The following is a 26,635-nucleotide window of genomic DNA, read 5'->3' on the forward strand; positions in this document are numbered from 1 at the left end:
CGGGGATCTCTAGCAGCTTGGCTTGGTTCTGGGTCTGAGCTGTTCTTGTTTTAGATGCTGATCTGTCCAGGGTGTGTTTTGGTTTGGAGTGGGATTATGTTTGCTCTGCTGGTCGTGGGGTTAGAATTGTCGAGCGCGGAGAGTAATGATATACAGAAGTGGATCATGTTTCTACATTCAATTCTAACTCCTCCTGGGGCTCACTCCCATGCTGGCTGGCTACCATCCTAAAGATGACTATAGAGTGCCTGAGAAACGTGCCCTCAAGTCTTGTGGTGATGGGCATATGATAGATAACTGGAGAATAAAGATTCCCTGTCACTTTTTATCATGTACTCTGTGTGTGACCTTAACTCTGCCCTGTCATGTGGGCCTCCTACAGTACGGTCTTTAATTACATGATCACACGCTAGTTCTCAAATAACCCAACAGAATATTGTGTCGTTTCTTCTGCAGTGTCAGAGAAGCCCCCCTTCCCCTTCCATCTTGTGTTGCATTGTGGGGTTGAGGCTTCAGGTTCTTGTCTGGAGGTGACACGGGCTCCAATCAGAGCTACTAATGGTCTCCAGAAACAGAATCCTGCCAGAAAGCTATCCCGCAGCACGGAGGGAGGGACAAGTCACCCCGGTGCTGCATGTCTGTGTATGGGCCTGAGAGACGGAGAGCACTTGTGTTGGATTTTGGAGAGCTTGCTCATCTCTCTGAGCTCTGCTGCCCTGCACTGCCCGCTTACATCATCTCCTCCTCCTCTTCCTACGGAGCTGGGCCATCACATGTCAAAGGCGAATTTAGCTTTTCAGAGGAGCCACTGGAAGATAAAATGAATAACAAAGCACCTTCTGGATGACTGTTGTTAGTCACACTCACTTCTGATTAAAGATCATTAAACATGAAATTAGCTCATTTGTGTTACGGGTCTCCCAGGGGTTCCGTTAATTATGAAGTGCAGATGGCTGCGAACTGGGGCAGCTCTGGAAAGGGGGTAGAGCTGTGTGGGAGCTGGGAGGGATGCAGAGAAGGAGCTGGGAAGGCAACGGAATAGAAATTAATTTTTTCCCTGTCCTTGTTGTTGTAAACCCCTCAGCATTTCACAACAAATCACAGATAATTAATAAGTACATTCCCTTAATGACTGGGCTTTTTAATAGCAGAAATTGGAAGATGCTGTGTCAATTCTTTCTTTCTTCCCCCCCTTTCCGTTTTTTTCCTTATCGCTCTAATGAGAGTTGCTGAGACTGCTGTGCAATGGGTGATGCTGAAACCCACTTCCTAATCCCAGCCCCTGCCAGTATGCCAGGCTGACTCCTTGGCTGCCCTGCTATCTCAGCCTGAATTGTTGGCTGTGCCAGTCTGCCATAGTGGGCCCTCAACCAGTGCCAGCTGACTCCCATTCAGTTGTGCATTGCCCAATAGCTGAGACCCACCATTGTAAACCACCCATGCACCAGTGGGCACGCGCTGTTTAATGGGAGGCTGGAAGCATGGTGCTCTCAGTTGGCAGCAGTGGGAGCCTGCATTCCAGAAGCACAAAGTACCATTGCTGTCTCCTGGGGGTTAAAGCTATTGTCAAAACAACTCACACTGTGAGCTGTTAAGATAGAGATCCCTCAAGTCCCGGGACAGGCAGGGGTGAGAGAGGGCAGAGTCCCATGGTGCGTGGTGTGGGAGGTGAGGGGACAGAAACACAGCTTGAGAAAAGTCATGGGGTGCGATTACAGCTTGAGTAGCGATACCCAAGCTAGCTTTTATCTAGCTAGCTTGAGTCCCAGGGCAGTGAGCTAGCCCAGCGAATAGTTCCCCAGGGCTCTGGGCAAGCTAAGCCATGCTGAAACACGCTGCTGCAGCGTGGCTGCTCTGGGACCTGAGCTAGCTAGGTTAAAGCTAACTTGGGTACATCGGGTTACAGTGCAGACATACCCTGAACGGCAGCGCCAGTGCACCCTGGGAGCACAGGGCCGCCCAGAGAGGGGGGCAAGTGGGGCAATTTGCCCCAGGCCCCGGGCCCTGCAGGGGCCCCCACGAGAGTTTTTCGGGGGCCCTGGAGCGGGATCCTTCACTCGCTCCGGGGGCCCCGGAAAACTCTCGCAGGGCCTGGGCCCCCGGAGCTTCTTTGCTCCCGGTCTTCACTGGCCGGGGGTCCTTCCTCTCTGGGACAGAAGGACCCCCCGCCGCCGAATTACCGCCGAAGCGGGACCCGCCGCTGGAGTGCAGCCGGGTCTTCGGCGGTAATTCGGTGGCGGGGGGGTCCTTCCGTTCCGGGACCCGCCACCGAAGTGCCCCAAAGACCCGCGGTGGGGGCTGCACTTCGGCGGCGGGTCCCACTTCAGCGGTAATTCGGCAGCGGGGGATCCCCGCCGTGGGTCTTTGGGGCACTTCGGCGGCGGGTTCCGGAACGGAAGGACTCCCCGCCGCCGACTTACCGCCGAAGCGGGGCCCCCCCACCGCCAAAGACCCCGGGCCCCTGGAATCCTCTGGGCGGCCCTGTGGGAGCAAACCGCAGCTGCAGCACCTTCTCCTACTAGATAGTTAGCACCTTCCCTGAGAATGCAGGCTCCACCATAACATGCTGCACTCGTGCTGGGCAGTCCTGTTGGCTGCCGTTGCCTGTGGTGGGAACAGCAGCAGTGCCCCCCAGCAGAGCTCAGTGCCTCTGTTGCACCAGAACACATCAGAGCAGTGTCCCAGCACCTGCAGGGCACAGGGACCTTCTCTGCAGCCCAGCTCAGCCCAAGAGAACCTGGAAGCTGCCCTTTGCTGCTGCTGGCACACTGTGGGCAGAAGAGCCGCAGGACAGCCAGGAGGGCAGGTCTGGGCCAGGAACTGGGGACCACATGGGGAGGGGGAGTAGACAGAGGGAATGAAACAAAAGTGGGAACAATTAGGAGCACTCCAGGCTGGGTGCCTGGCACTGGGCCGAGCAAGAGCATGTATTGCCAGGGAGGTTTGGGGAGCAGGTACGTGTAGATGGAATAGAGGCGCTAAAGGAGCGCCTCTCTCAGGCTGGGTTCATAGCACTCTGTCATCATGAGTACAGATAGCTACATGCTACACCATGGGGATGGCGGGGAAGTTCATACCGTTGTTCGACTGACTGTCAAGCCACCTTGTTACAAGCACGAGGCCATGACAGATCTGCAGACAGCCAGGGCCTGTGACTGACAGTTTGGTTGTAGTGCAGCATCTTCAAACAGAGAGAGCATTTCTACTGCTTCAGCCGGCATGGCCCTTTCATGGCACCACAGCCTCCCCCACTCAACTCAGCGCCCATCTACGCTACAGATTCCACCACTGCTGTGCAGCCAGGTGATTCTCCATCCCAGTCACAACACAGCTCCGCTATGTAGCACAGACTGGGACCTACCCACGTTGGAACCTTGTCCCAACTCCTGCTGGCTCTGTGCACATGCCCAAGGCTTTGGCTCGATTCAGAAATGCGGTTGCATTAACGAGCGTATTTCACTCTCAATAGCCTGTTTGGTGCTTGGCCTCTGTGCTCAGACTGACAACAAAGAGTGGTTTTGGGAAGGTGGACTCCTGCTCACCAGGAACATGCAGCTGGGTGTGTTGGTCTGTGTACACCTGCGGTGCCAGCTAAGGTTGGGTGCGAGGAGGGCTATTTTGAAGAGGTATTCTTGCCAGCTTCCCCCTCCGCCCCCCTTGTGCTGGCTCCATTCAGTGCAGCTCTGACGTACACCTGTGTAATTAGCAGCAGATGCCCCAGATGCCAGCCAGGCTGCTGTTTGTCATTCTCTTCCATCGCAGTGACAGGCGAGTCCCATGCGGGGCTAAATTGATCATGTGCTGCAGAGAAGCTAAAAGTAGCACTAAGGCTCCCAAGGAGCCTGCTGCCTTCAGCTTAAACAGGTGGGAAAATGTGCCTTTCATCTCCACTTCCTGACTGGACTGCTGGGAAGCCTGAGGGGGCCGACGTGGGGCTTTGGGGCCAGCACAGTGGGACATCTGGGCAGGAGGAGACAGCACAGCAAGGGGTAGAGGGAAGAGAGTGCATTAAATGGAATAGCCATGTGACGGCAGCTCAGAATCATTGTAGGCAGGGGGCTTTGAGGGGGGAATTTGTTGCAGGCTAACAGGGCCAGCTGTGAAATCGGGATGGTCCCCATGAGTCTCCTGTGCGGTGGCATCTTCACAATGTGTTATCAGTGTGGTGAATTGTCATCTCAGTTACAAACCCCAGGAGTGACTCCCAGGGTACGGCTCAGCCCTTTACCCCATGTCATCACTGGACGGCCTCAATTGTGTCACAGCGCCTGGGGCATGGGAGGGAGGTAATGGGCTCTTTCTCCCAGCTGGCTAAGCCCTTGAATGTCAGAAAACGGCTAACTCTTCAGTCGTAACTCTGCCCCCCTGAGTGTGCCTCATTAGGTTACAGCCTGTAATGGCACACTCCTAGTGTAGCATACCTTCTTCTCCTCAGCTTTAAATATATATGTGCCATGCCTTGTCTTCCCTTCTTGCACAAACCTCCCCGATGGGCCCGGAGACTGGTAATGATTTAGGGGCACCATCCAGTCCAAGAGGAAAGCTAGGAGCAGTACAATTAGGAACATTGTGACCAAAACTCTTTACAGCTTTTGTTACAGCATTTGCAATACCGCTGGTGTTCAGATATGGATCCTGGAGAGTTGATTTGACTGGTGAAATGCCAAAGTACCCAGGGGTGTTAGTGAAAGCTTCTAGTCCTGTTGCTATAAATAATTTACCTCTTTTTCTAATAGCTATGTATTTTCTGGAAGGGGGTGTGTGCGCACGCCCACCAATCAATTTCACTCATGTGAATGGGTGCGTCCTGTTGTATCATGCCAGGATAGATAGGGAGCACCTGGTCTTTTGCACATTTCCCAGTGTTGTTTGCTACCTGATGCAAAGATTCTTACAGCCTCTGTGGCAAGGCTGCATTGCGCGGCTTCCAATTGCTGAGGGATTAACACACCACAAAAGGCACGGAGGCGGTCAATAGGAGATTATAACACCCCAGACAATCAAGGAAATATTAAAGTGTAGCTCAGGATTATGAGAAGGGAAATGTTTGCATCGCACAAAGCAGGGACTTCGGCAGGCCGCCTCCATAAGACACATGAGCGGTTCCCCGGGAGAGGTTCTGAGACATCTGGAAAGGGAATAAATTAGAAAATAGTGTGTCATAAATAAGAAGAAACGAACCCTCACACTCAGGAGCCGGGCCCCAAAATTCAGACTGAATTAAATGTACTATAATCCTTCATTTTAGAAACACCAGGAAAATAATCCATTAAGCAAGGCACTGCTCTGACTCTGGAGTGTTCAGTACCACCCAGTGGTGCTTAGAGAATGGGAAGGTAATGCTGTTACCATTGCAGGTTGGAAGCAGGGAGTAGGAGAGGTGTTTAATAACAAGGGAAGGGAGAGAATGCTGGAGCTTATTTTTGTAGGGGGCATGAATTGGGAGAGGGCATTCCAACCCTTCATTGTCCCCCACAGGAGCCCTACCCATGGCTGTGTTACTAAGCCAGTGACCCATGAGAAAGCATCATTCCAAATTAGTCTGTTAAGTTGGGATCCAAGGGCTTTGAATCCAAAGCAGAGTTTTGCTCTGTTAGCATCAAATAGTCCTATTCTACCCTATCAGAAGCTATTTTTCAGCAATTAGAAAGGCAGCGGCGGGGTTCACCATTTGTCTCTGCCTGGGTTAGGCGTAATGACTTCTCTCAATCACCAGCACTCGCTCCCATCTCCAGAGACACTTTAGAGCTAGATTGGGCAAAGCTCTAGAAAATATTCTGTGGGGAGAAAATAACTTATTCTCAGCTCCTGCAAAATAGATAAATTAACTGGACAAGTCTTCCCCTCCAGGCCTCTGTTTTTGGGGAACCCACTAAAATCAGCGGCCAAGTTCTTTCAAAATGGGGTGACTCAGGGTATGTTCTTAACTCCACATTCAGCCATTCTTGGTCTATGGGATCTGGCAATGGAACAAACTCCCCGGGGAGGTTAGGTCGGTGGTTCTCAAACTTTTTTTTTTTCATGGACCACTTGAAAATTGCTGATGGTCTCGGCGGACCACTTAATGATCTTTCCAAATGTTGTTTGTACCGTTAGCTAACAGTTGTAAAGCGTTTGGGATAAAAGCGCTATATAAAAAAAATCATAATAATTAACGTTTTTTGGTTCTACAAATAAAACCACACAACTCATATTTTAATATCACTAGTCTTACCTTTTTAATGCAATGGATGTGCCCTCTCTCTCCCGCCGTGGCAGCCCCCGAGCTGGGACTGGGAAGGAGGGCCGTCTCTCCCTGGCAGCCGCAGCCCTGGAGCTGGGGAAAGTCACTTCTTTCTCTGGCCGCCGCAGCCCTGCACGTCCCAAATTCCCCTGACTCTCTCTTCTCACTCCACTGCTCCCTCCCACCTACCCCCTATTCCCACCAAGGCCACCACCTCACCTTACATGTGTGTCTTCTCCAGGGTCCAGGCACCTAATTAGTGGAGCCACGCCTGCATGGGTGGCCCTTCATTCCTTCGTGTGCGGCCACCCAAGGGTTCTCAAACTCGGGGTTGGGAACCCTCAGGGCGTCGCAAGGTCATTACATTGGGGGTCATGAGCTGTCAACCTCCACCCCAAACCCCGCTTGCTTTCAGCATTTATAATGGTGTTAAATATATTTAAAAGAGTGTTTCATTTATTAGAGGGGTTGCACTCAGAGACTTGCGATGTGAAAGGGGTCTCCAGTAAAAAAGTTTTAGACCTACTGCCTTAGAGGGAACTATCCGCGGTCCACTTGAATGGAGCTCGTGGACCACCACAGTTTGAGAACCTCTGGGTTAGGTGAATCCAGAGTCTGATGGTCATCCAGAGATGCTGTGAAACCTTCCTCTTTGCAAAAGTCCTTCCACCATAGCAAGGTTTACACTCACCATACTGACCACCCCACCTACGCAACCCTCACCTCCCACCCCCCAAAATTAAAAATAAACACAAATTTTTAAAAATCTGAAATCAATTAATCAAACAAAAATACCCCAAGAAGAGTTTTGACCCTGAAAAGGGAGAGAGACAGAGACTTCATGAAGTCCACGAGGGCTTTTACTACTGCTTTCTGTTGTATGTGGAAGGAGCCCAGAGAGTACAGTGACAGGTGGCAGGATAAAACCCCTAGGAGGCGGTTACACCTAGGAGCCCTAGTCGTGGACCAGGACCTCAGTGTGCAAGGAGCTGTATAAACACAGAGCCAGTTTCAGATCCCATCTCCCAGACAGATCATTAACCCCTTCCTTCCCTGACCCAGTGTGGGTTTGTCCGCTCCATCACTCTCAGGATGGGGCAGGCCCAGAGAGCAAGTTAGTTATTAGTCATTGTGTGTTGCATGAGCTGGAGAAGCCCTTTGTGGTACCCCCCGCACCTCTTGTCTTGCCTCTTTCCTGAGTATGGATCCTGAGTCCCATGGTGGGGATCCCAGCTCCATGGGCTTTCTGCTGCCTCTGCCCATACGAGCATGGGCACAGTGTGGTCCAAACCCAATCATCTGTTTCCAGATCTCTAGGCTTGGACTAGATTGTTGCAAATGCACTGGGGAACCATTGTGAGATACGCATCCCTGGGAGTCAGGCGTCTCCTGACTGAACACTCTCTGATCTGTGCAGAGGAAGGTACATGTGATGGTGAACGTCAAAGATTAGCTTATGCCTTATGTGTTGTGTTCCTTTCTAACCAGCTGCCAGACATCTCCCCACTGATTGTTCTTCCACTCTATGCCTATGTAATTTGCCCAGATCTCTTTAAGCTTGAGCATGCTGTCAGCTTGGGTCTTAACGATCCAGAGAAGAAACAGGAAAGCGCTTTAGCTGAGCAGATTTTTGTCTAAGGATAACTCCAAAGAAGGGTTAGTATCTCTCTGCTCCTTGACTACATTCCTTGTGAGATCAGCATGACAGAGGTGGTAATACTGACGGCGTCACGTCACGGAGAGTTGAATTAACTCACCAGATGCAAACTCTTGGCCAATAACAAAATCCATCTGTGCAAAGGAAACAGCTCCAGGGGATATGTAACAAGTGCTAAGCAACTGATCTGGCTGGGATAGTTTGTGCCCTAAGGGACCCGTGTCTCAGGTGTGCAGCCAGGTGGCTATGGCTGTAGCATAGGGACAGCTGTGAAATCTTAGGAAGACATGAGTTGGTTATGGTGGTGGTGATGTAGCCAAGGAGAGTTGTTGTCAGCTGAGAAACATTACCTATCAGACTGAAAGGGAAGGGTGGAGGGAGAGGGATGGGAGAAGAGATTTTGTAGCCATGTAGGTACAGTTCATTCCTAAGGATATGTCTATACTGCAGTCACAGAGTGTGAATGCAGCTCGAGCTGACATACCCAAATTAGCTTTAATCGAGCTAGGTTGGGTACCGGAGCAGTGAAGCTGCGGCAGCATGGGCTAGCTCTGCAAGCAATTACCTAGGGTTCCAGGTGGGTTTATGCAGCCCCTCCGAAGCCCATGCTGCCACAGCTTCTCTGTTGTGGGACCTGAGCTAGCTAGATTAAAGCTACGAGCTGCAGTGACACCCTGTGATTGCAGTACAGACATATCCTAAGAGGCAGACAGACAATTTTTCAGTGTTTTTTATGCATGGATGAGTTAAAGAGAAAACAGCAACACACCCTGAAAAGAGTGAGGTATGTGAACTAAGAGTGTGGGCCGAGGGGAACCTGGCTTGTAGGCTGCTGTGGATTTCTCTCTCAATGACCACAAGTTTGCACAGCCGGCGTTTCACTCTTCCCGCTGCATGAGCACTGAACCAGTGCCCCGGCGTGATGCTACAGGGCAGGGTGTTACACAGATTGCTTCCTCCCACCTTGGCCCCTTTATTCACTGAAGATCTCAAACGTCATCATTACATTCTGACTTCCTAAATATCCCCCTTCACTTTCTGTTGAATGTTTGACCTTCTTTTTCACTTCCTGTCCTAAACTGCTGTGCATTGTTGGCCTTGTCTGAAAGCTGCCAGGTTCCACTCTAGAGGTGGCTGCAATGGAGGAAGTAGCTCCTGTTTAGTATATGCAAAGCTTGTAAATGTCCGACATTGGCCAAGATTTTCCAAAGTGACCCGTGATCTGGGGCAACCCACTGGAGACACCTTACAGAGAGCTGTTTTTCAGACAGCACCAAGCATCCACCCTCTGCAAACCAGACCTCTTTAAGATGTCTCAAATTGGACCCCCCAAAATCACTGGTCACTTTGAACATCTTGGCCACTGTGTATACCAAAATTGCTATGATGAAAACAACATCTTTACAGAAAACCATGTTTTTGTTTATAGTCAGCGGGAGACTCTTAGCTTTGTCCATACCCAGACAGCCCCTAGGACTGACTGCAACATACACTAATCTTGGGGCGCTGGTCTGGTCACCCGATTCATTACACCCAGTCCCGTGCAATGAAGTAAGGTCTATAGCTTTGGTCTTGGTTGTCATGTTCTAGCTGCAGTATTATACTGCCCAAGCCCGGCCCTTGCTGCTGGGAGACACAAGGGGAAGTGGAGCAGTGCTGACTGTGTGCATGTTTCCAGGGCCATCTTGCTAGCACAGAGCCAGCTGGTGTGCCCTGGGCTAATGTACTCTGCGCACCATGGCATAGCTCACTGGGAACTGAGTACACATGCCAGCCAGCCTGCTTGGGGCAGCATACGTTCCTCCCCGGGATTTAGTGCGTGCTGCTGCATGGCTACCCTGGGTGATTCAGAGGGTCCATATACCCTCTGGGCTCCCATCACACCTGAGGGGGCAGGATTTGGCCCACAGCTTTATGGAACCATGCCAGTCCATGAGCTCCTTAGCGATGGCCATGAGGTGTCTTTCACACGCCCATCACTGTTGCTATTCTCCGTCAGAGGCTCCCCTTGCTCAGCCTCCCTCTCCTTGCCCTGTGGTGGAGAGCCCTCCTGTGGCCTTTGGGGAGGCAAGAATCACTCCAAAGCCATTATCAGTAACAAACACTCCCCATCAGCAGCAGCAGTCACCTCTGTCAGCCATGGCCCAATGTCCCTCCATCACCTATGAGGAGCGGCTCCCTTCCCTTTGAGCTCTGGCTGGTCCTTACCGGCAATGCAGGCTTATGAGACCAGGCTGCTCCCAGGGCTTCTTCCCCCAGCCCAGAGCTCCAATTTTCAGACTCCTGGGTCCCTGCAGCAGCTGTTGGCACTCTCGCTGCTCCACACTGCCAGAGACCCAAGGGGCACTGTGCATCCAGCCCCCTGTCCCAGTCGCCACCTCTTCTTCACAGGAGGCTTGCAAAGGCCATCGGGACAGAATTTCTTGCCATTCCTCTCTCTAACCAGTTTCTCCTGCTTGTTCAACCCCTGCTGCCAATCAGAGACTCAGGGGGTGGGGGTGAGGGCACAGGCTCACAGAACTGTGGCTGGTTTGTGGGATTTCACACCTCTCCATCCTGAAATCCCTTATTGGCTGCAGACTGGTTGTCCCCCACACCGGCTCTTGCCTATAACATCCCTGTGGAACAGAACAACAGGCCAGTGAACACACATTTAGTAGTTGACCCCTTCAGCCATGTCCGCACACCTGTATAGCCATGCCCCTGAGCTTGGCCTGAGCCCGTTTGCTGAGCTGGGCCCGTGGCAGTGCAGTCAACTGAGATCCTTGCAGGTTCCTTGCCTGAGCTGCTGTTCTCAGCACGGATCGTTTTTCCCTTTAAATAATAATAAGAATAAGAATAAAATCCCATCAGCACTGACACAGCTCCAGGAGAGAAAGCTGTCTTTGTGTAGTGGCTGATTGAATGGCAGCCATGTTAGCACTGAGCGCGCCGCCACTGCTGCTGTATTCCTGCCTCCAGAATAGTCTCCCTCTGCCCTTTAATTACCCCTTTGGATGGAATATAAAATTCTATTTTGACAGTATTACTGCTCTCCGAATTGCCTTTCTCTTTATGAATTTTATCAGCTGCCACATGTCCTAGCACGCGGGACGAGGAATCAGAGCAGACCTTTCTGCATAAATGGTTTCTAAATACCCCAAATTAATTACATGGATTTCTCCAAGGGAATGGTGAAGCTGCTTTTTATTTTTCAGGCTATTTGTTTGCTTCTGCTGCTGCTGGGGGTGAAGGGGAGGGTGGGGCTCATGGCACTTCCATCCTTCCCCCAACACCACCACGACCACCTCTGATAGCAGAGAAGCATTGTGATCATTCAGTACAGGGGTTCTCAAACTGTGGTGCGCAGACCACTGGTGGTCCGCGAGCTCCATTCAGGTGGTCCACATATAGTTCCCTCTAAGGTGAGTGCCTGGGTAGCCGCACACAAGAGAATGAAGGGCCACCCACCTAATTAGTGGAGGGGGTGGGGGGAATTTGGGACGTGCAGGGCTGCGGTGGCTAGAGAAAGAGGAGACTTTCCTCAGCTCCAGGGCTGCAGCTGTCCTCTTCCCAGCCTCAGCTCTGTGGGTGCTGTGGTGGGGGAGAGACCCTCCTCCTTCCCAGCCTTAGCTTTGTGGCTGGGGAGAGACCACCCTCCTTCCCAGCCCCAGCTCAGGGGCTGCCACAGCGGGGGAGAGAGGGCACATCCATCACATTCAAAAGTAAGACTAGTAATATTAAAATATGAATTGTGTGCTTTTATATGTAGACCAAAAAACGTTAATTATTATTAAGGGTTTTTTTATATAGCGCTTTTATCCAAAGTGCTTTACAGTAGTTAGCTAACGGTACAAACAGTGTTTGGAAAGATTATTAAGTGGTCCACCGAGACCCTCAGCAATTTTCAAGTGGTCCGCTAAAAAAAAGTTTGAGAACCACTGATCTAGTCTGATCTCCTACAAGATAGAATCATAGAATATCAGGGTTGGAAGGGACCTCAGGAGGTCATCTAGTCCAACCACCTGCTCAAAGCAGGACCAATTTCCAACTAAATCATTGCAGCCAGGGCTTTGTCAAGCCTGACCTTAAAAACTTCTAAGGAAGGAGATTCCACCACCTCCTTAGGTAATCCATTCCAGTTCTTCACCACCCTCCTAGTGAAAAAGTTTTTCATAATATCCAACCTAAACCTCCCCCACTGCAACTTGACACCATTACTCCTTGTTCTGTCATCTGCTACCACTGAGAACAGTCTAGATCCATCCTCTTTGGAACCCCCTATCAGGTAGTTGAAAGCAGCTATCAAATCCCCCCTCATTCTTCTCTTCTGCAGACTAAACAATCCCAGTTCCCTCAGCCTCTCCTCATAAGTCCTCTGTTCCAGCCCCCTAATCATTTTTGTTGCCCTCCGCTGGACTCTTTCCAATTTTTCCACATCCTTCTTGTAGTGTGGGGCCCAAAACTGGACACAGTACTCCAGATGAGGCCTCACCACTGTCGAATAGAGGGGAATGATCACGTCCCTCGATCTGCTGGCAATGCCCCTACTTACACAGCCCAAAATGCCGTTAGCCTTCTTGGCAACAAGGGCACACTGTTGACTCATATCCAGCTTCACATCCACTGTAACCCCTAGGTCCTTTTCTGCAGAACTGCTGCCTAGCCACTCGGTCCCTAGTCTGTAGCAGTGCATGGGATTCTTCCGTCCTAAGTGCAGGGCTCTGCACTTGTCCTTGTTAAACTCATCAGATTTCTTTTGGCCCAATCCTTTAATTTGTCTAGGTCTCTCTGTATCCTGTCCTCCAGATCATTAATGAAGATGTTGAACAAAACCGGCCCCACGACCGACGCTTAGGGCACTCTGCTTGATACCGGCTGCCAACAAGACATCGAGCCATTGATCACTACTCCACCTTACAGTCCATTCATCCAGCCCATACTTCTTTAACTTGCCAGCAAGAATACTGTGGGAGACTGTATCAAAAGCTTTGCTAAAGTCAAGGAATAGCACGTCCACTGCTTTCCCCTCATCCACAGACCCAGTTATCTCACCATAGAAGGCAATTAGGTTAGTCAGGCATGACTTGCCCTTGGTGAATCCATGCTGACTGTTCCTGATCACTTTCCTCTCCTCTAAGTGCTTCAGAATTGATTCCTTGAGGACCTGCTCCATGATTTTTCCAGGGACTGAGGTGAGGCTGACTGACCTGTAGTTCCCCGGATCCTCCTTCTTCCCTTTTTTAAAGATGGGCACTACATTAGCCTTTTTCCAGTCATCTGGGACCTCCCCCGATCGCCATGAGTTTTCAAAGATAATGGCCAATGGCTCTGCAATCACATCTGCCAACTCCTTTAGCACCCTTGGCTGCAGCGCATCCAGCCCCATGGATTTGTGCTCATCCAGCTTTTCTAAATAGTCCCGAACTACTTCTTTCTCCACAGAGGGCTGGTCACCTCCTCCCCATGCTGTGCTTCTGGGAGCTGACCTTGTTCATGAAGACAGAGGCAAAAAAAAGCATTGAGTACTTGAGCTTTTTCCACATCCTCTGTCACTAGGTTGCCTCCCTCATTCAGTAAGGGGCCCACACTTTCCTTGACTTTCTTCTTGTTCCTAACATACCTGAAGAAACCCTTCTTGTTACTCCTAACATCTCTTGCTAGTTGCAAATCCAAGTGTGATTTGGCCTTCCTGATTTCACTCCTGCATGCCTGAGCAATATTTTTATACTCCTCCCTGGTCATTTGTCCAATCTCCCACTTCTGGTAAGCTTCTTTTTTGTGTTTAAGATCAGCAAGGATTTCACTGTTAAGCCAAGCTGATCACCTGCCATATTTACTATTCTTTCTACACATTGGGATGGTTTGTTCCTGCAACCTCAATAAGGATTCTTTAAAATACAGCTAGCTCTCCTGGACTCCTTTCCCCCTCATGTTATTCTCCCAGGGGATCCCGTCCATCAGTTCCTTGAGGGAGTCAAAGTCTGCTTTTCTGAAGTCCAGGGTCCATACACTGCTGCTCTCCTTTCTTCCTTGTGTCTCTATACTCTTTTTATATCATTCCTCCCAATGATTCCTGCGAATGGCTACCAACTTGTGGTTGAAGTAAAGTAACGTTATTTGGGGCTGTGACATCACAGCCCCTTCTTGGACAAAGCACTGTGATGTCACCAAGCCTCCCCCCACGTGATGATGCATCATGATGTCACCAAGCAGGAGATGTGATGAGCAATGACATCACAACCTCACTGTGATGATGCACTGAGATGCCACTGAGGTTGTGATGGTCAGGCAGGAGGAGAGGTGGTAGGCCGTGATGTCATACTCCCATTCTGACGTCATCAGGGCGGAGATGGTGAAGCAAGTGCTACAGTTAACACTGACTCTTAGAAACAGAAAGAAATAAAGTGCAAGGGAAGGGAGGAGGGGGAAGCTGGACCCATCTGATGGTCACTGTGACGGCTCAGGCATGGGATTTGTTTTTAAGCTCCCGTTTTTCTCTTGGGAACCTCCTTCTGAGCCTTGTTTCCAGGAGCCTGGCCAGTGGGGAGGCAAGGGACTGAACAGCCTCTGTGAGCGTTTGGGGTGGTGTGGGCCTGCCAGCCAGGGCTGTGCATAGCACTAACCGGAACTTTTACCTATTCTTTGCAGGAGGAGGATATTGAATACTACGACTCCAAGGCAGACACGGAATATGTGAGTACAATCCCTGCATCCTCCAATAGTCACAGGTAGGGGGTGGGTCTGGGCTGACGCTCTACTCTGGCTGACCCACTCTGATACAATGCATGGAACCTGCTCCTGTGGCAGCTGTTGGCAGGAGCACGGCCTTTTACATGGCAAACTTATCCCAGACAGGGGAACAGGACCTAGTTCACTCGGGTTCATATCAATACAGGGTGTTTGACTGCGAGGTCTGGGAACTCGTGGCAAGTTACTAGTTTTAACAGCTGGACTCATTGCATGGCAGGGGCGGCTGTGGGGGAACTGCCAGCTACTCCAGTCCCAAGCTCTCCCAGCAGGGGGTGCTGTAGGCAATGGGACAGGTATCAACATGGATAGGGGTCAATGTTATGACTTTGCTGAGGTACTTTTTAGTTTTTAATGCTGAAATCTAACAAATTGCAAATTTGATGTGTGTGATAGCCAATATTAGAATGGAATCTAATAGGAGAACCTCTTTTTATCGAGTCCAGGGGGCAAAAGCTTACCACCTTAACACTAGGTTCTTCATAGGTCAACTTTTAACTTCAACAGTATTTCTCAAATCAAGACACTGGGTTATTCTTAACCAAACAGCAATTTATTAATTCACCGAGAGCCACATTAGTATACAACCAACAGTTCATCAATCAAGTGTAGACAGAACCAATGTTCCAGTTATGTTCTGCACATCCCAATACAGCCTTGCAAGCAGTTGTCACAGAGTAGGGTTGAGGCTCAGCAGTTTTACCAAGGAACAATGCAAATTACTAAGATTTTTTATCACATTTGCTTAGGATCATCAGTTCTTTAGTACCTAACAAATTTATCACCCTTCTAACATTTCTCCAAGGAGTAAGAATGTACATGTCTGTAAGGCACTCTTAAGAGTGTGGTCCCTGCTATATGAATGGATTGGGGATGAGGGACAAGTTTAGAATATCAAAAGCAATGACTTGAAGTTATGGTTCAAATCTCTCTTAGGCCAGTTTGCTTGGGTTTATAAAGGAGCACATACACAGAGCATGAGTTAAAATCTAAAATATGGTTACTTGATGTCTCACTGGAGAGCCTAGGTTGTCGGGAGAGTCCGTTCCACGTGGCTGGTGCAGGAGTATGTTGCAATGCGGGGATTCAGTCAACTCTGGGGTCCCCCATGGTGACCTCAGATTTATATACCCTAAATCCTGGGCTCATTGGAGGGGGGCACCCTTGGATTTCCATTGGCCCGTTGCCACATGAGTGCTCAGATTTCACCCCTTTCAGTTTCTCTGCCGCTTCTGTCGGTATCAAGTAGATGGTGCGGGTGTATAATACATTTCTTCAATCCTTTTCTTATCGGAGGCTTTTTAATTCGATTCAGTTCAGGGATTTAAGTTCAGTATTAGCCCATGTTGTTAATTGAAATTTCCCCCTTTTAAGCAATTTCTTTTAATAATTCCAAGTTATACTGTGGTTAGGTGATTATATCTTTCCACCTTTCTTTTTGTGCCTATGACTCCTCGAGTGCAGCAATCATTCACCAAGGAAACAAACAAAATCCATTCTAAGCCTTTACATTTGGTGGATACAGTCTTTGATTTTATATGAGCATTTCACATTATTTAGGGCTTGCAACAGAACAAGAGATATTATCCATATCCGTATATAAAGAGCGAGTTTACCTGATTCACAGAGCAGATAAACGTGCAGCTTCTAATTCAGAGTGAAAAACGTATCAATAGGACAAAACAGATTATCCGTGGTATATTTGATTTATTAGGAAAACAAATGTATAATTGATAATTTGGGGTGAAAATGCGGTTTGAGTTTCTTAGGGTAACAGGCAGTTTGCCCTATTTGACCTTCAGTCTCACAGCCAGTTATGCATAGTTTGTTTAATTTGCAGCTTCCTCACCCATCTTTGGATCAACTCTCAGGGCACTTCTACAGTGGCAATGTTACAGCGCTGGCAGTTAAAGCCCTGCTCACAGAACACTGAAGTGAAACGGCTGTTGTGCATTCACAATGTCAGCTGCCTGTGCAATAATGTGTTCACACTTGCAGCACTTGCAGTGGTATTAGGAGCAGTGCACTCTGCGGAGCAGTGCACTCTGGCAGCTATCCCACAGAGCACCTCTTTCTCTCCTGCTGCTAAGATTTGTGGGAAGGCGGAGAGGGTTGTGTGGCATCCTAGATCCTGTCCCAATGACCTGTGATGCATAGCTTCGCATCCCAGAAATCCCTGTGCTTCCATCCACATTTGGCGACATTTTTCAACAGTTTGTGTACTGCGCACCCTGCTTCTTCGGGCTGCAGGAATGGATCCCGAACTGCTGACCAGTATGCGGCTTGCTCTGACTAACACGTCATGAATGGCAGTGGAGTTATTCCTTAAACTACAAAGGCAAGAGGAGTGCGACATTGATCTCGCCACGTGTAGTAGCTACGACATGAGATTATTTGTGGCATTCACAGAGGTGCTGACCACAGTGGAACGCTGCTTTTGGGTTTGGGAAACAAGCACCAAGTGGTGGGATCACGTCATCATGCATGTCTAGGATGCTGAGCAGTGGCTGCAGAACTTTCATATGAGGAAAGCCACATTCATGGGACTGTGTGATGAGCTCGTCCCAGCCCTGCAGCACAAGGACACGAGAATGAGAGCTGTCCTGTCATTGGAGAAGTGCCTGGCGATTGAACTGTGGAAGCTGGCTACTCCAGACTGCCACCAATTGGTTGCTAACCAGTTCGGAGTGGGAAAGTCGATCGTTGGCCTCGTGTTGATGGAAGTGTGCAGGGCCATTAATATCATCCTGCTCTGAAAGACCGTGACTCTGGGTAACGTGAGTGACATTGTGGATGGCTTTGCACAAATGGGCTTCCCTAACTGCAGAGGGGCGATAGATGGCACACACATTCCAATTCTGGCACCAGACCACCGACCTACCCAGTAGATTAATCACAAGGAGTATTTCTCAGTGCTTCTCCAGGCACTAGTCGATCACCGTCGGCATTTCACAGACATTAATGCAGGCTGGTCCGGAAAGGTGCATGACATACACATCTTTCAGAAAACTGGCCTGTTCAGGAAGCTGCAAGCAGGCACTTTCTTCCCAGACCAGAAGATCACCGTAGGGGAAGTCAAAATGCCCATTATGATCCTGGGAGACCCTGCCTACCTCTTAATGCTGTGGCTTATGAAGCCATACACGGGGCAACTTGACAGCAGCAAGGAGCGGTTCAACAACAGGCTGAGCAAGTGCAGATTGACAGTTGAGTGTGCTTTTGGCTGTTTAAAAGCCCTCTGGCGCTGCCTCTATGGGAAGCTGGACCTGGCCGATGACAATATTCCTTTGCTTATAGCCACGTGCTGTACGCTCCGTAATATTTGTGAGGGGAAGGGTGAAAGCTTCACTCAGGGCTGGACCACAGAGACTCAGCTCTTGGAGGCTGAGTTTGAACAGCCAGAAACCAGGGTTATTAGAGGGGTGCAGTGCGGGGCCATAAGGATCAGGGATGCCTTGAGGCAGCAATTTGAAGCTGAAAGCCACTAATATTTGTTGCTATGCTCAGGAGTGCAGTGCTTGTAATACTAGGAGGTGATTGGTGCAGACGATGCAATATGTGGGTTTAACATAATTGTATGTTGCTTTGCAGGGCTCTTTTTGCTTTCAGTTAATAGGATTGGTTTCAAACCAACACAATTCTTTTATTAAAAAACAACAACTAGAGGAGAGAGTCAAACCAAAAAAAACATCAACAGTGAGGAGGACAGGGGAAGGGAAGGTCCCAGGAGGAGTAGGGGTCCCGGAACAGCTTAAGATTTGTGTATGTCCAGGGATCATATCCAACCTTCTCCTTTGGAGTACAATGAAGCGGGTACTGTACTTCAGCAGGGCCAAACTGCAGAGGCACGGGTGTTGAGTGCAGTGGGTAGAGGGAGTCCACAGTGCTGGACTGTGAGGGGGAGAAGCGGAATACCGCAGATATAGACTAGAGCCAGGAGGTTGATAAGAGTGTGTTGGCAGTGTCTGGGGAGGGAGCATGGGAAAGAGTTTTGCAACAGTGGCTGCAGGGGAGGGCGGGAGCAGAGCAGCTCGGTTTGAAGAGCTAGTATTGCCTGGAGTGTGTCCGGTTGGCACTCCATAACTTTAAAAGCCACTCTGTGACTTCATTCTGGCATGCCGTGTTCTCCTTTCAGTCCCTCTTCTCATTGCCCCACCACTCCTTCAATTCCTGATTCTCATAACATCACGCAGAAAGTCCTCCTTAGTTCTTCTTGGCCGCTTTCTAATTCTGCGCTGCCATTCAGCCACCGATAACAAAGAGGGAGGCTGGGCTCCCAAGGTCGTCTCTGTGAAGTTTAAACGCAACATTTTACAGCAGCAGTATTGTTTGCAACACAGAGAACACTGATTCAGTGATTTAAAACACAGCCAGTACTCACACACCTGTCACAGACAAGCACACATGAGCTACGAGACCCCCAAAATGGTGAGTAGCCACAGGGGCAGAGTAAATCACTCTTCCCGGACCCTGCTGTACACTGGGCACATGGCTCTTGGGGAGAGCCAGCACTGTAGGAGGGGCCTGATAATCATTCCTGTCCCCACACTTTCCACAGGATGTGATCATTATGGAAGATCTCTCACTGGTGAGGGTGAGCAGGGAATCAAGGGACAGTCTTCTCCAAGCCTGCAGCTTCCGTCCAGGCCCCTATGTGGCTCGCCTGTGTGCAGCAATGGTCGCCCACCCTACCCCCCATGACGGCACAGTGGTGCAGGAAAGTTACCGTTACTGGGGCAAGAAACAAAGCAGCTCTGCCGAAGAACCTGCAGCAGCAGATTGCCCAGTATCTCCATGAGAGTTTCTGGAGATCTCTGAGGGAGATTCCTGTGAAGTGAGGGAGTCAATCAACAGCCTATTCTGCTGCTCAGACTAGGCATGTGGGGGGAGACAAGCCTGCAACCCTCCTGCCCCTAACAACTCACATCACCGATTCCCAAAATCAGATCCACTTACCTGGGGCCTCTTCTCCTGTTTGCACTTTGCCAGTCTCTGACATCTGTGACTGACTAGCCTCCTCCGGGGTAGAAAAGAGCTCCTGGCTGCATGCATCTCTGACCTCCGAGTCATCCTCTGCCTCAAGGCCCCCTCTCCCGCCACATCCTCATCCAAGTATCAGAGGGGTAGCCGTGTTAGTCTCGATCTGTAAAAGCAGCAAAGAGTCCTGTGGCACCCTATAGACTAACAGACGTATTGGAGCATGAGCTTTCGTGGGTGAATACCCACTTCGTCGGATGCATCTATAGGATGCCACAGGACTCTTTGCTGCTATCCTCATCCAAGATCTCCTCCTCCTGGTTCAATCCACTCTTGACTGACATGTATCCACCAAAATATCCACAGTTGTCTTAGCAGTGGAGGAGGGGTCACCGCCAAGTATCGCATCCAGATCTTTGTAGAACCGGTAGCTTGTGGGCGCAGCACCGGAGCGGCAGTTTGCCTCTCACGCCTTGTGGTAGCGTTCCGCAGCTCCTTCACTTTGACCCTACATTGCAGTGTGTCCCGGTCATGGCCCCTTTCTGCATGCATCGTGAAATCTGTCCATAGGTATCATAATTCCTACAGCTGGAGCGCAGCTGGGTCTGGACAGCCTCCTCTCCTCTGATCAGGTCCAGCAGCTTGGCATTGCTCCAAGTGGGAGATAGCCTGGTGCGTGGAGCAGGCATGGCCACTTGGAAAGATGCGCTGAGACTATTGCACGCATCACCGAGCAAACAGGAAGGGGACTTTCAAAATTCCACAGGAATTTACGGGGTGGGGATGACGGTTGGTCACCTGAGGGCAGGACAGTAGAGTTCAAACTGATGACCAGACAGGTGAGAACAGGCATTGTGGGACACCTCCTGGAGGCCAGTCGTAGCGCTGTAATCACCACGGTGTCTACACTGGCACCGCAGCGCTGTAGCCCCTGCGCAGAAAGCTCTACGCCTCTTGTTGGGCTGGTTTTTTTAAAGTGCTACAACGGCGCAGTTTCTGCGCACGAAGGGGCGTGTACACCTCGGGAGTTACACTGCAGAAAGCTGCTTTACTGCGCAGAAACTTGCCAGCATAGGCAGGGCCTCCGTATGCAGTGTGCTGCTTTGCTAGGAAAGCAGGGTGCGAGCCTTCTTGGTAGCTTATTTGGAGTTCTTTTTAGCTAGGTTGGGAGGGAGAAAGAGGTTTTATCCATATGCAGATTATAAGAGAGTCTTGCGTAGATGAGTAACAGTAGTCTCATTGAGCCGCTTTAGTCTGTGTTCTTGGGGAGTGTAACTTGTAGCCTTGGTTGATTTGTGGGCCCTTAGACAAAATGTCTCACATGATGTGAACCATTTTCTTATTGTCTTTACTTCCTAGGTGGATCCTATTTTGAGATAAACAGAGGTGGATAGCTTCTCTAATGGCCAGGAGGAGTTAATACTTAGTAATTATTCAAGATATATCTATGCTCTATACCCCTTACACAGGACTGTGGGGGAGCTCCCAGCTACTCCAGCCCCAGCCTCTCCCATCAGAGAGTGCTGTGGGGATGGGGTGGTGGCACTGGCTATGGGAGGAGCACCCAGCTACTCCAGCCCCAGCCTCTCCCATCAGAGGGTGCTGTGAGGAGAGAGCAGGAGCACCGGCTGGTGTGGGGGGGAGGCAGCTCTTCTAGCCCCAGCCTCTCCCAGCAGGGGGCGCTGTGGGGCAGGAGCGCAGGCTGTTGGAGCGTGATTACAAGATGCCTTGAGATCATTAGAATCAGCATAACCCCAGACGTATGACTGTAGCAAGTGCTGTCTCTCTGGCTGAGCCAGCTGGGCTCCCTAGCAGTAACTGGTTACGGTCCCTAAGAGCCAGTGCTATGCTGTTCTGTTACACCAGGCAATTTCTGAGAGGGGCCACTTAGTGCCCAGTGCCGTCACCCAGGAAGCAGAACCAGTGTGCAGCGGATGGCTCTGCATTGCAGAGAGGGTGTGCACTGCACACTGCAGAGCCCTGCTTGGGGTGGCGGGCGCTCCTGTACAGCATGGTGGGGAGGGCATGGCCTTCCTGCGCTTCCGCCTGCAGATGAGAACTGCTAGGCTACTCCAGCCATTAGGGCACCTTCATCCCACAGCCTGGGGCAGATTCCTCCTCCTCTCCCTACAACCCCCAGGTTTATCCCCCAGGCCTAGCCCAGCTGCTTGGGCTGGACACTAGGGGATGGCTGCTGGCTGTAGGCCCATGCAGAGAGACTCTGTGCTCCGACAGGGATGGGCCGTCAGCCGGAGCCAGTCTCAGGGGGATCCAGGTGCATGTTCTCTAAGGCAAGCCGCTCTGCTGCCTGGGAAAGTTTCTAAAATTAAAGCCGGTATCTGAAATTCAAATGAAGAGCAAACCTTTAATTAGAGACTGAATCTAATTCTCGACCCCCCTCCTGGCAAAGCCGTCCTGTGATGCTGGCAATCAGTGCTTTAAATATAAACCAGACAGCTTGAATTTCCCAGGGCTCCCAAGGGGGTCGACATGTGCCGGTTACACTTCTTGATGATAGCGCTCAGCTAGTGCTTTGTCTGAACAAAGCACTTCACAGGCATCGCTGCTGCCCTAGCTCGCCCCAGAGGTGGCTGCATTTTAGTGGCACGTGATAGGTTGCCTGGGTATGGGAGTGGTAAAGTACTTTGGGGTCCTTCAGGATGAAAGATGCCCTATAAGCACAAGCCGCTGCTGTTGATTGTTCTCTGAGCCCTGGGCTGGCAGAAAGTAGTTCTTTCTTCATCTGACTGAGCTCCCCTCCCACTTCTAAGACCTGGCTCAGGCACAGCGATGGAAGAAGTTTTTCCTGCTGCTGCCCCTTCCCTCCACAGGGCTGTTAAACAGCTGGAGGGGAAAAGCAATGAAATGTGATCAAGTCAGAACCTTGTGAACGAAAAGCCCCCTGTCGCACACACACACTCCCATTAACCACACTCTGCACCCCTAGGCCTCTGCCAGCCGCTTACACTCCCTAGCCGGAGTGGAAGGCAATAGCAGCGGGCAGCAATTGTAAATAACATACGAGCGGCCCTGGTTTGGGAGCCCAGGCCTGGCCCCTGATGTCCCACATGTTCCTTTACACAGAGACAAGCAGCGAAGGACTGGGAGAGCATCCAGGCCTTTGACCCAGAGACCGATTCACAGGATCGGTTTCCCCAGCCAGCAGCTAGGTGCTGAACTGGGAAGGGCTAAGGGGTGGACATGACCATTTAGCACAGAACAACCCTACCCAGGCACCAAGAAGGAGAAACAGAGTTGAATCCAGGAGGTCCCCATCCCCAAAGTCAGTTCACCTTGGAAGGACCTTGTATCTTTGTCTGTGCCCACCTGCCTGCAAGAGCAGCACTGCAGGAGCCGGACCTCCAGCATGTGGTGTGTGTCATAAATCCAGGTGGGGCTGCGGGATCTCCCCCTCTGCATGTGACCTGTGCCGGCATCGCTGTCTGAGCAGAGCAGCGGCTGCTGCCACTTACCAGGTGCAGCTGGGGCCATATTAGCCCTGCTCTTCCCGCCCTCTTCCCTAACCTGGATGGTGCAGTGCTGGGTCCATGAAACGCAGCAAGACACACCCTTCTACACTGCTCTCCCGCCCCCCCGTACACTACTACCTGTAGCCCTCCATCGCTATGGCGAATAGGGCAAGACGTGCACCTGGGCATAGATAAACAGCACTAACGCAGCACTGCAATTGCACCATCAACGGCAAGCCAAGCCGTGTTACAATGGGGGAGGGGAAGTCGCTTCTCGGCTGGGGTCCCAGTGTAGTGTCACTGCAGACAGCGGGGCTGGGTCATTTCACACTAGCTGGGCATCTAGTTCCAGCCCTGCAGTACAACATACGAAGCTAAAAATATATGACTTTCCTAAGGTCACTTCCCACCTGAGTAATTGCTGTGGCGCTCGCTGGGTTGGGATGTGAGCTCAGTGGGAGGGGAGGGGTCCCCAGGTGGGTGACTGTGAGGGGAAGTGCCCCATGGTAATCTCTCTGTTAAGATGGCACCCACTCTGTGAAGAAATGTGGGAACCTCTGGGACGTACTAGGCTACATAAAAAATAACAGTCAGGCCATGTTGGCTGCACGGCGTCTTAGTGGGTGTTGCCTAGACACTTGGTGCGGTCCCAAGATCTGCACCTCAGGGCCAGATCCTGCAGTTCTTCCTTGGCTGTTCCTTCAGGCCGATGTGGGAAGACTCCATTTGAAATCATTGGTAGTTTGACTTGTGTAAAGAGAGAGGAATTAATTTAGGATGTGGCCTGGAGAAATGATTAAAGCTGGTTATCTAAAGGAAACCCCAAATTTGTGAATAAACCACTCTCTGTGTGAGGTCAGCTTCCTTGTTGGGCACCAACGTTCTCTGGCACCCGTGAAAATATTTGCAACTCCTGCAAGCTGAATGAATTCACATTGCAGTGCGTGATTCGTTCTTCCATATACTGCTGGTTCAAATCATCCACGCAAGGAGCAGAAACAAATCCACATGGGCAATGGCACATCGAGAATCGTGACCAGCAAATAGTTGAAACAAATAGGGTGCAAAGCACCCATCATCTGAAAAGGATTAGTCCAAACTACTGGCTGAGCACTTACAAATACATGCACAGAAAGCAGGGATGGATTATGAGCTGATAAGAAGCCTCAGCTCAGTCTGACGAATAGGATTCAGCCACCTCTAGAATTTATACATAGTAGTTGAGTGCCAAACAATGCATCAGATATTCAGATCTAGCTTTCCTGTCACAGAGGCTCTGAAATAACAAGAAAGAACAGTGCTTGAGGGCAAATTCAAAACAGATCAGATCGATTTCTTCAAAGTGCAATCGCTGACAAACCCTCCCCGACACCATCGTCCCCCGCTGACACAGCAACAGGTCACATGGCCTGCTCCTGCTGTCCCAGGAACAGAAAGTGTAACGAGAGCTACAGGAATGATAAACAGCAGTGACAGATGCAAACAGGTGTGACTTCCTTGGAGGGGAAGTATGAGACTTTATCAGCCCATGGGACTAATCTGAGCAAGGAAAGCAGGGGGCAGGAAGATGCTTTGACAAAACAGAAGATGGGGCATGGGTTGATTACAGTGTAGAAGTTCTCTTAGACCTCCCTCCTATTACCAGGCAGGAGTTACTTGGTACTTATGCAGCAGCAATCTTGGTGCAAGACAGGCTGCTCCTATGCAAAACGCCAGCAACTTCTGGCTGTTAGCTTTAGGATTAGACATTTATATGTGTAATGAGAACATCCACGGTGACATTAGATGGGATTAGAACATATGAGGGATATAAACCCTTGTGCTTCAGGGCATAAACCAGCCTCTAGCAGACGAGGGCTAGGAAAATCTTCCTATTATTCTGGATTGGGCTTGACACAGTATTGGCTTTTGAAAAGGCCAGTCTTGACTATAACAATATTTTCAGTGATCGGCAGTGCTCATGAAGACGAGGGTCTCCTGATACTGGCTGGAACCAGGAGTGCCCAAAGCAAGCGCTGTCCAAATTTCCCTCCATGAGATTTCCCTGAAATGAGCTGTAGCCCCCTCTGGCAACCAAGGGTATGTCTACCCTGCATTTAGGAGGTGTGATTGCAGCCCTTGTAGATGTACCTGAGCATGGTCACAACTAGCTCACATAACAATAGCAGTGAAGCCACAGCAGAATGGACAGTGACAACTCCTGAGGAGAAACTGATAATTGCTTTACAAAGCATGGTGGTTTAGGAAATTGGTCTTGGGTCTAAAATTGTGTGTCATTGAAGGCTTGATTCATCTGTCCCCTGGGTTGTGCAGACAGAAGGCGAGCCTCAGAGGTGGAAAGTCCAATTGGAACATGAATCAAAGCAATGCAGGCTGCCTAGGCTGAACCAACTGATGCATAGAGCTCAGCAATATTTTTCAGCGAATAGTAAATTCCCCGAAAAAACGTTTTTTTTAAAAGTATCGAAAAGTTGGGTCAAGTTCAGCAAATAGTTTTGTCTGGAAAAACACTAGGAAAAATAATAGGATATTTTGGACATTTTCTAAACTAACTATTTCAAATCGACATTTTGTTTAGAAAATGTCCATGTGAATCGCGGTTTGAAAGTTTTCCTTCGACCCAAATGAATTTTTTTGTTTTTGTTTTGTTGAGAACAACCTAAACAAATCAGTTTGGCTTTGAAATAAACTTCTGGTTTGGGGGTTGGGGAGGGATTTTGCAGTTCAGCCCCGAAAAAGCAATGATTTGCAGCCTACAAAGTGGATGGGGCCATCTGCAAGGGGGTATGTCCAGAATGCTTGGGAGATGCAGCAGGTTTTTCAAGCAGTCTCCATTGGCTGGGCACTCATACAGTTCTGCATTCTATGGAATGCCTGGGAGACAGCTGCTTCCCTCTTCCAGAGTGAATTGCCCCTACTAGGGCATCTACTACTGCACACCAGAGGATGCAAATTGTGCTAGTGAGAATGAATCAGGCCCTCCATCTCCAGATGGTTGCAAAGCCATTGAGGTCTCCCGAGCCATCAGCAATCGCTGCTTTTTAAAACCTGCAGCTCTCATAACAAAGCAGAAAAGAAAAGGAACCAAATGAAGTTAGCAGTTTGTATCCATGTCAATGGCAGCGCTCAAATCATTTCCCATTTGGGCTTCTCTCTCTTTCTCTCGCTCTCTTTTTTTATTATAGCAAAATTGTATGGGCCCTATTGAAAACGCTTGTAATTTTCCATGGATGGGACTCTACCCTATTAGAACTATTACTTCTTCCCAATGAAATCCCAGCTAATTTAATTCCAACCAAAATAAAAGACAGAAAAGATGATGAAATAATAAAAAAAAAAGATACCAGGACGCTTGCAATTGAAGTAAATAGCAAACCCGCATCTTTTTCTCTTTTTAGTTCCATTTTTTAGATTTAAATTGAGCACGAGAACTCCCTGAAATGAAGTTAGTTGTAATAGACAATGCCTATTCAGTGAAACTGTGACTTCATTCATGAGCCACACGCCAGATTGAAATGTGGAGGGAAAATAGAGTTGCGTTTCCTATTCATTTTGCCGACACTCCACTATCTTCCTGAA

At 49.8% G+C, this 26,635-nt stretch overlaps 1 protein-coding gene across 5 annotated transcripts in view; it reads left to right on the forward strand.

Moving 5' to 3' along the window:
• The window catches only part of CACNA2D2 (calcium voltage-gated channel auxiliary subunit alpha2delta 2), a 642,762-nt gene that overhangs the window by 422,682 nt on the left and 193,445 nt on the right, over positions 1–26,635 (forward strand). For 4 of the 5 annotated variants that reach the window (XM_045024558.1, XM_045024559.1, XM_045024560.1 and 1 more), the window contains exon 5: positions 14,511–14,555. In XM_045024558.1, coding sequence (XP_044880493.1) covers positions 14,511–14,555 — 45 coding nt within the window. Of the gene's footprint in view, positions 1–14,201; positions 14,327–14,510; positions 14,556–26,635 lie in introns of those variants that run through there. The other variant, XM_045024562.1, reaches the window with a different exon arrangement.

Source organism: Mauremys mutica, chromosome 7 (genome assembly GCF_020497125.1).
Source record: "Mauremys mutica isolate MM-2020 ecotype Southern chromosome 7, ASM2049712v1, whole genome shotgun sequence".
Taxonomy (NCBI): domain Eukaryota; kingdom Metazoa; phylum Chordata; order Testudines; family Geoemydidae; genus Mauremys; species Mauremys mutica.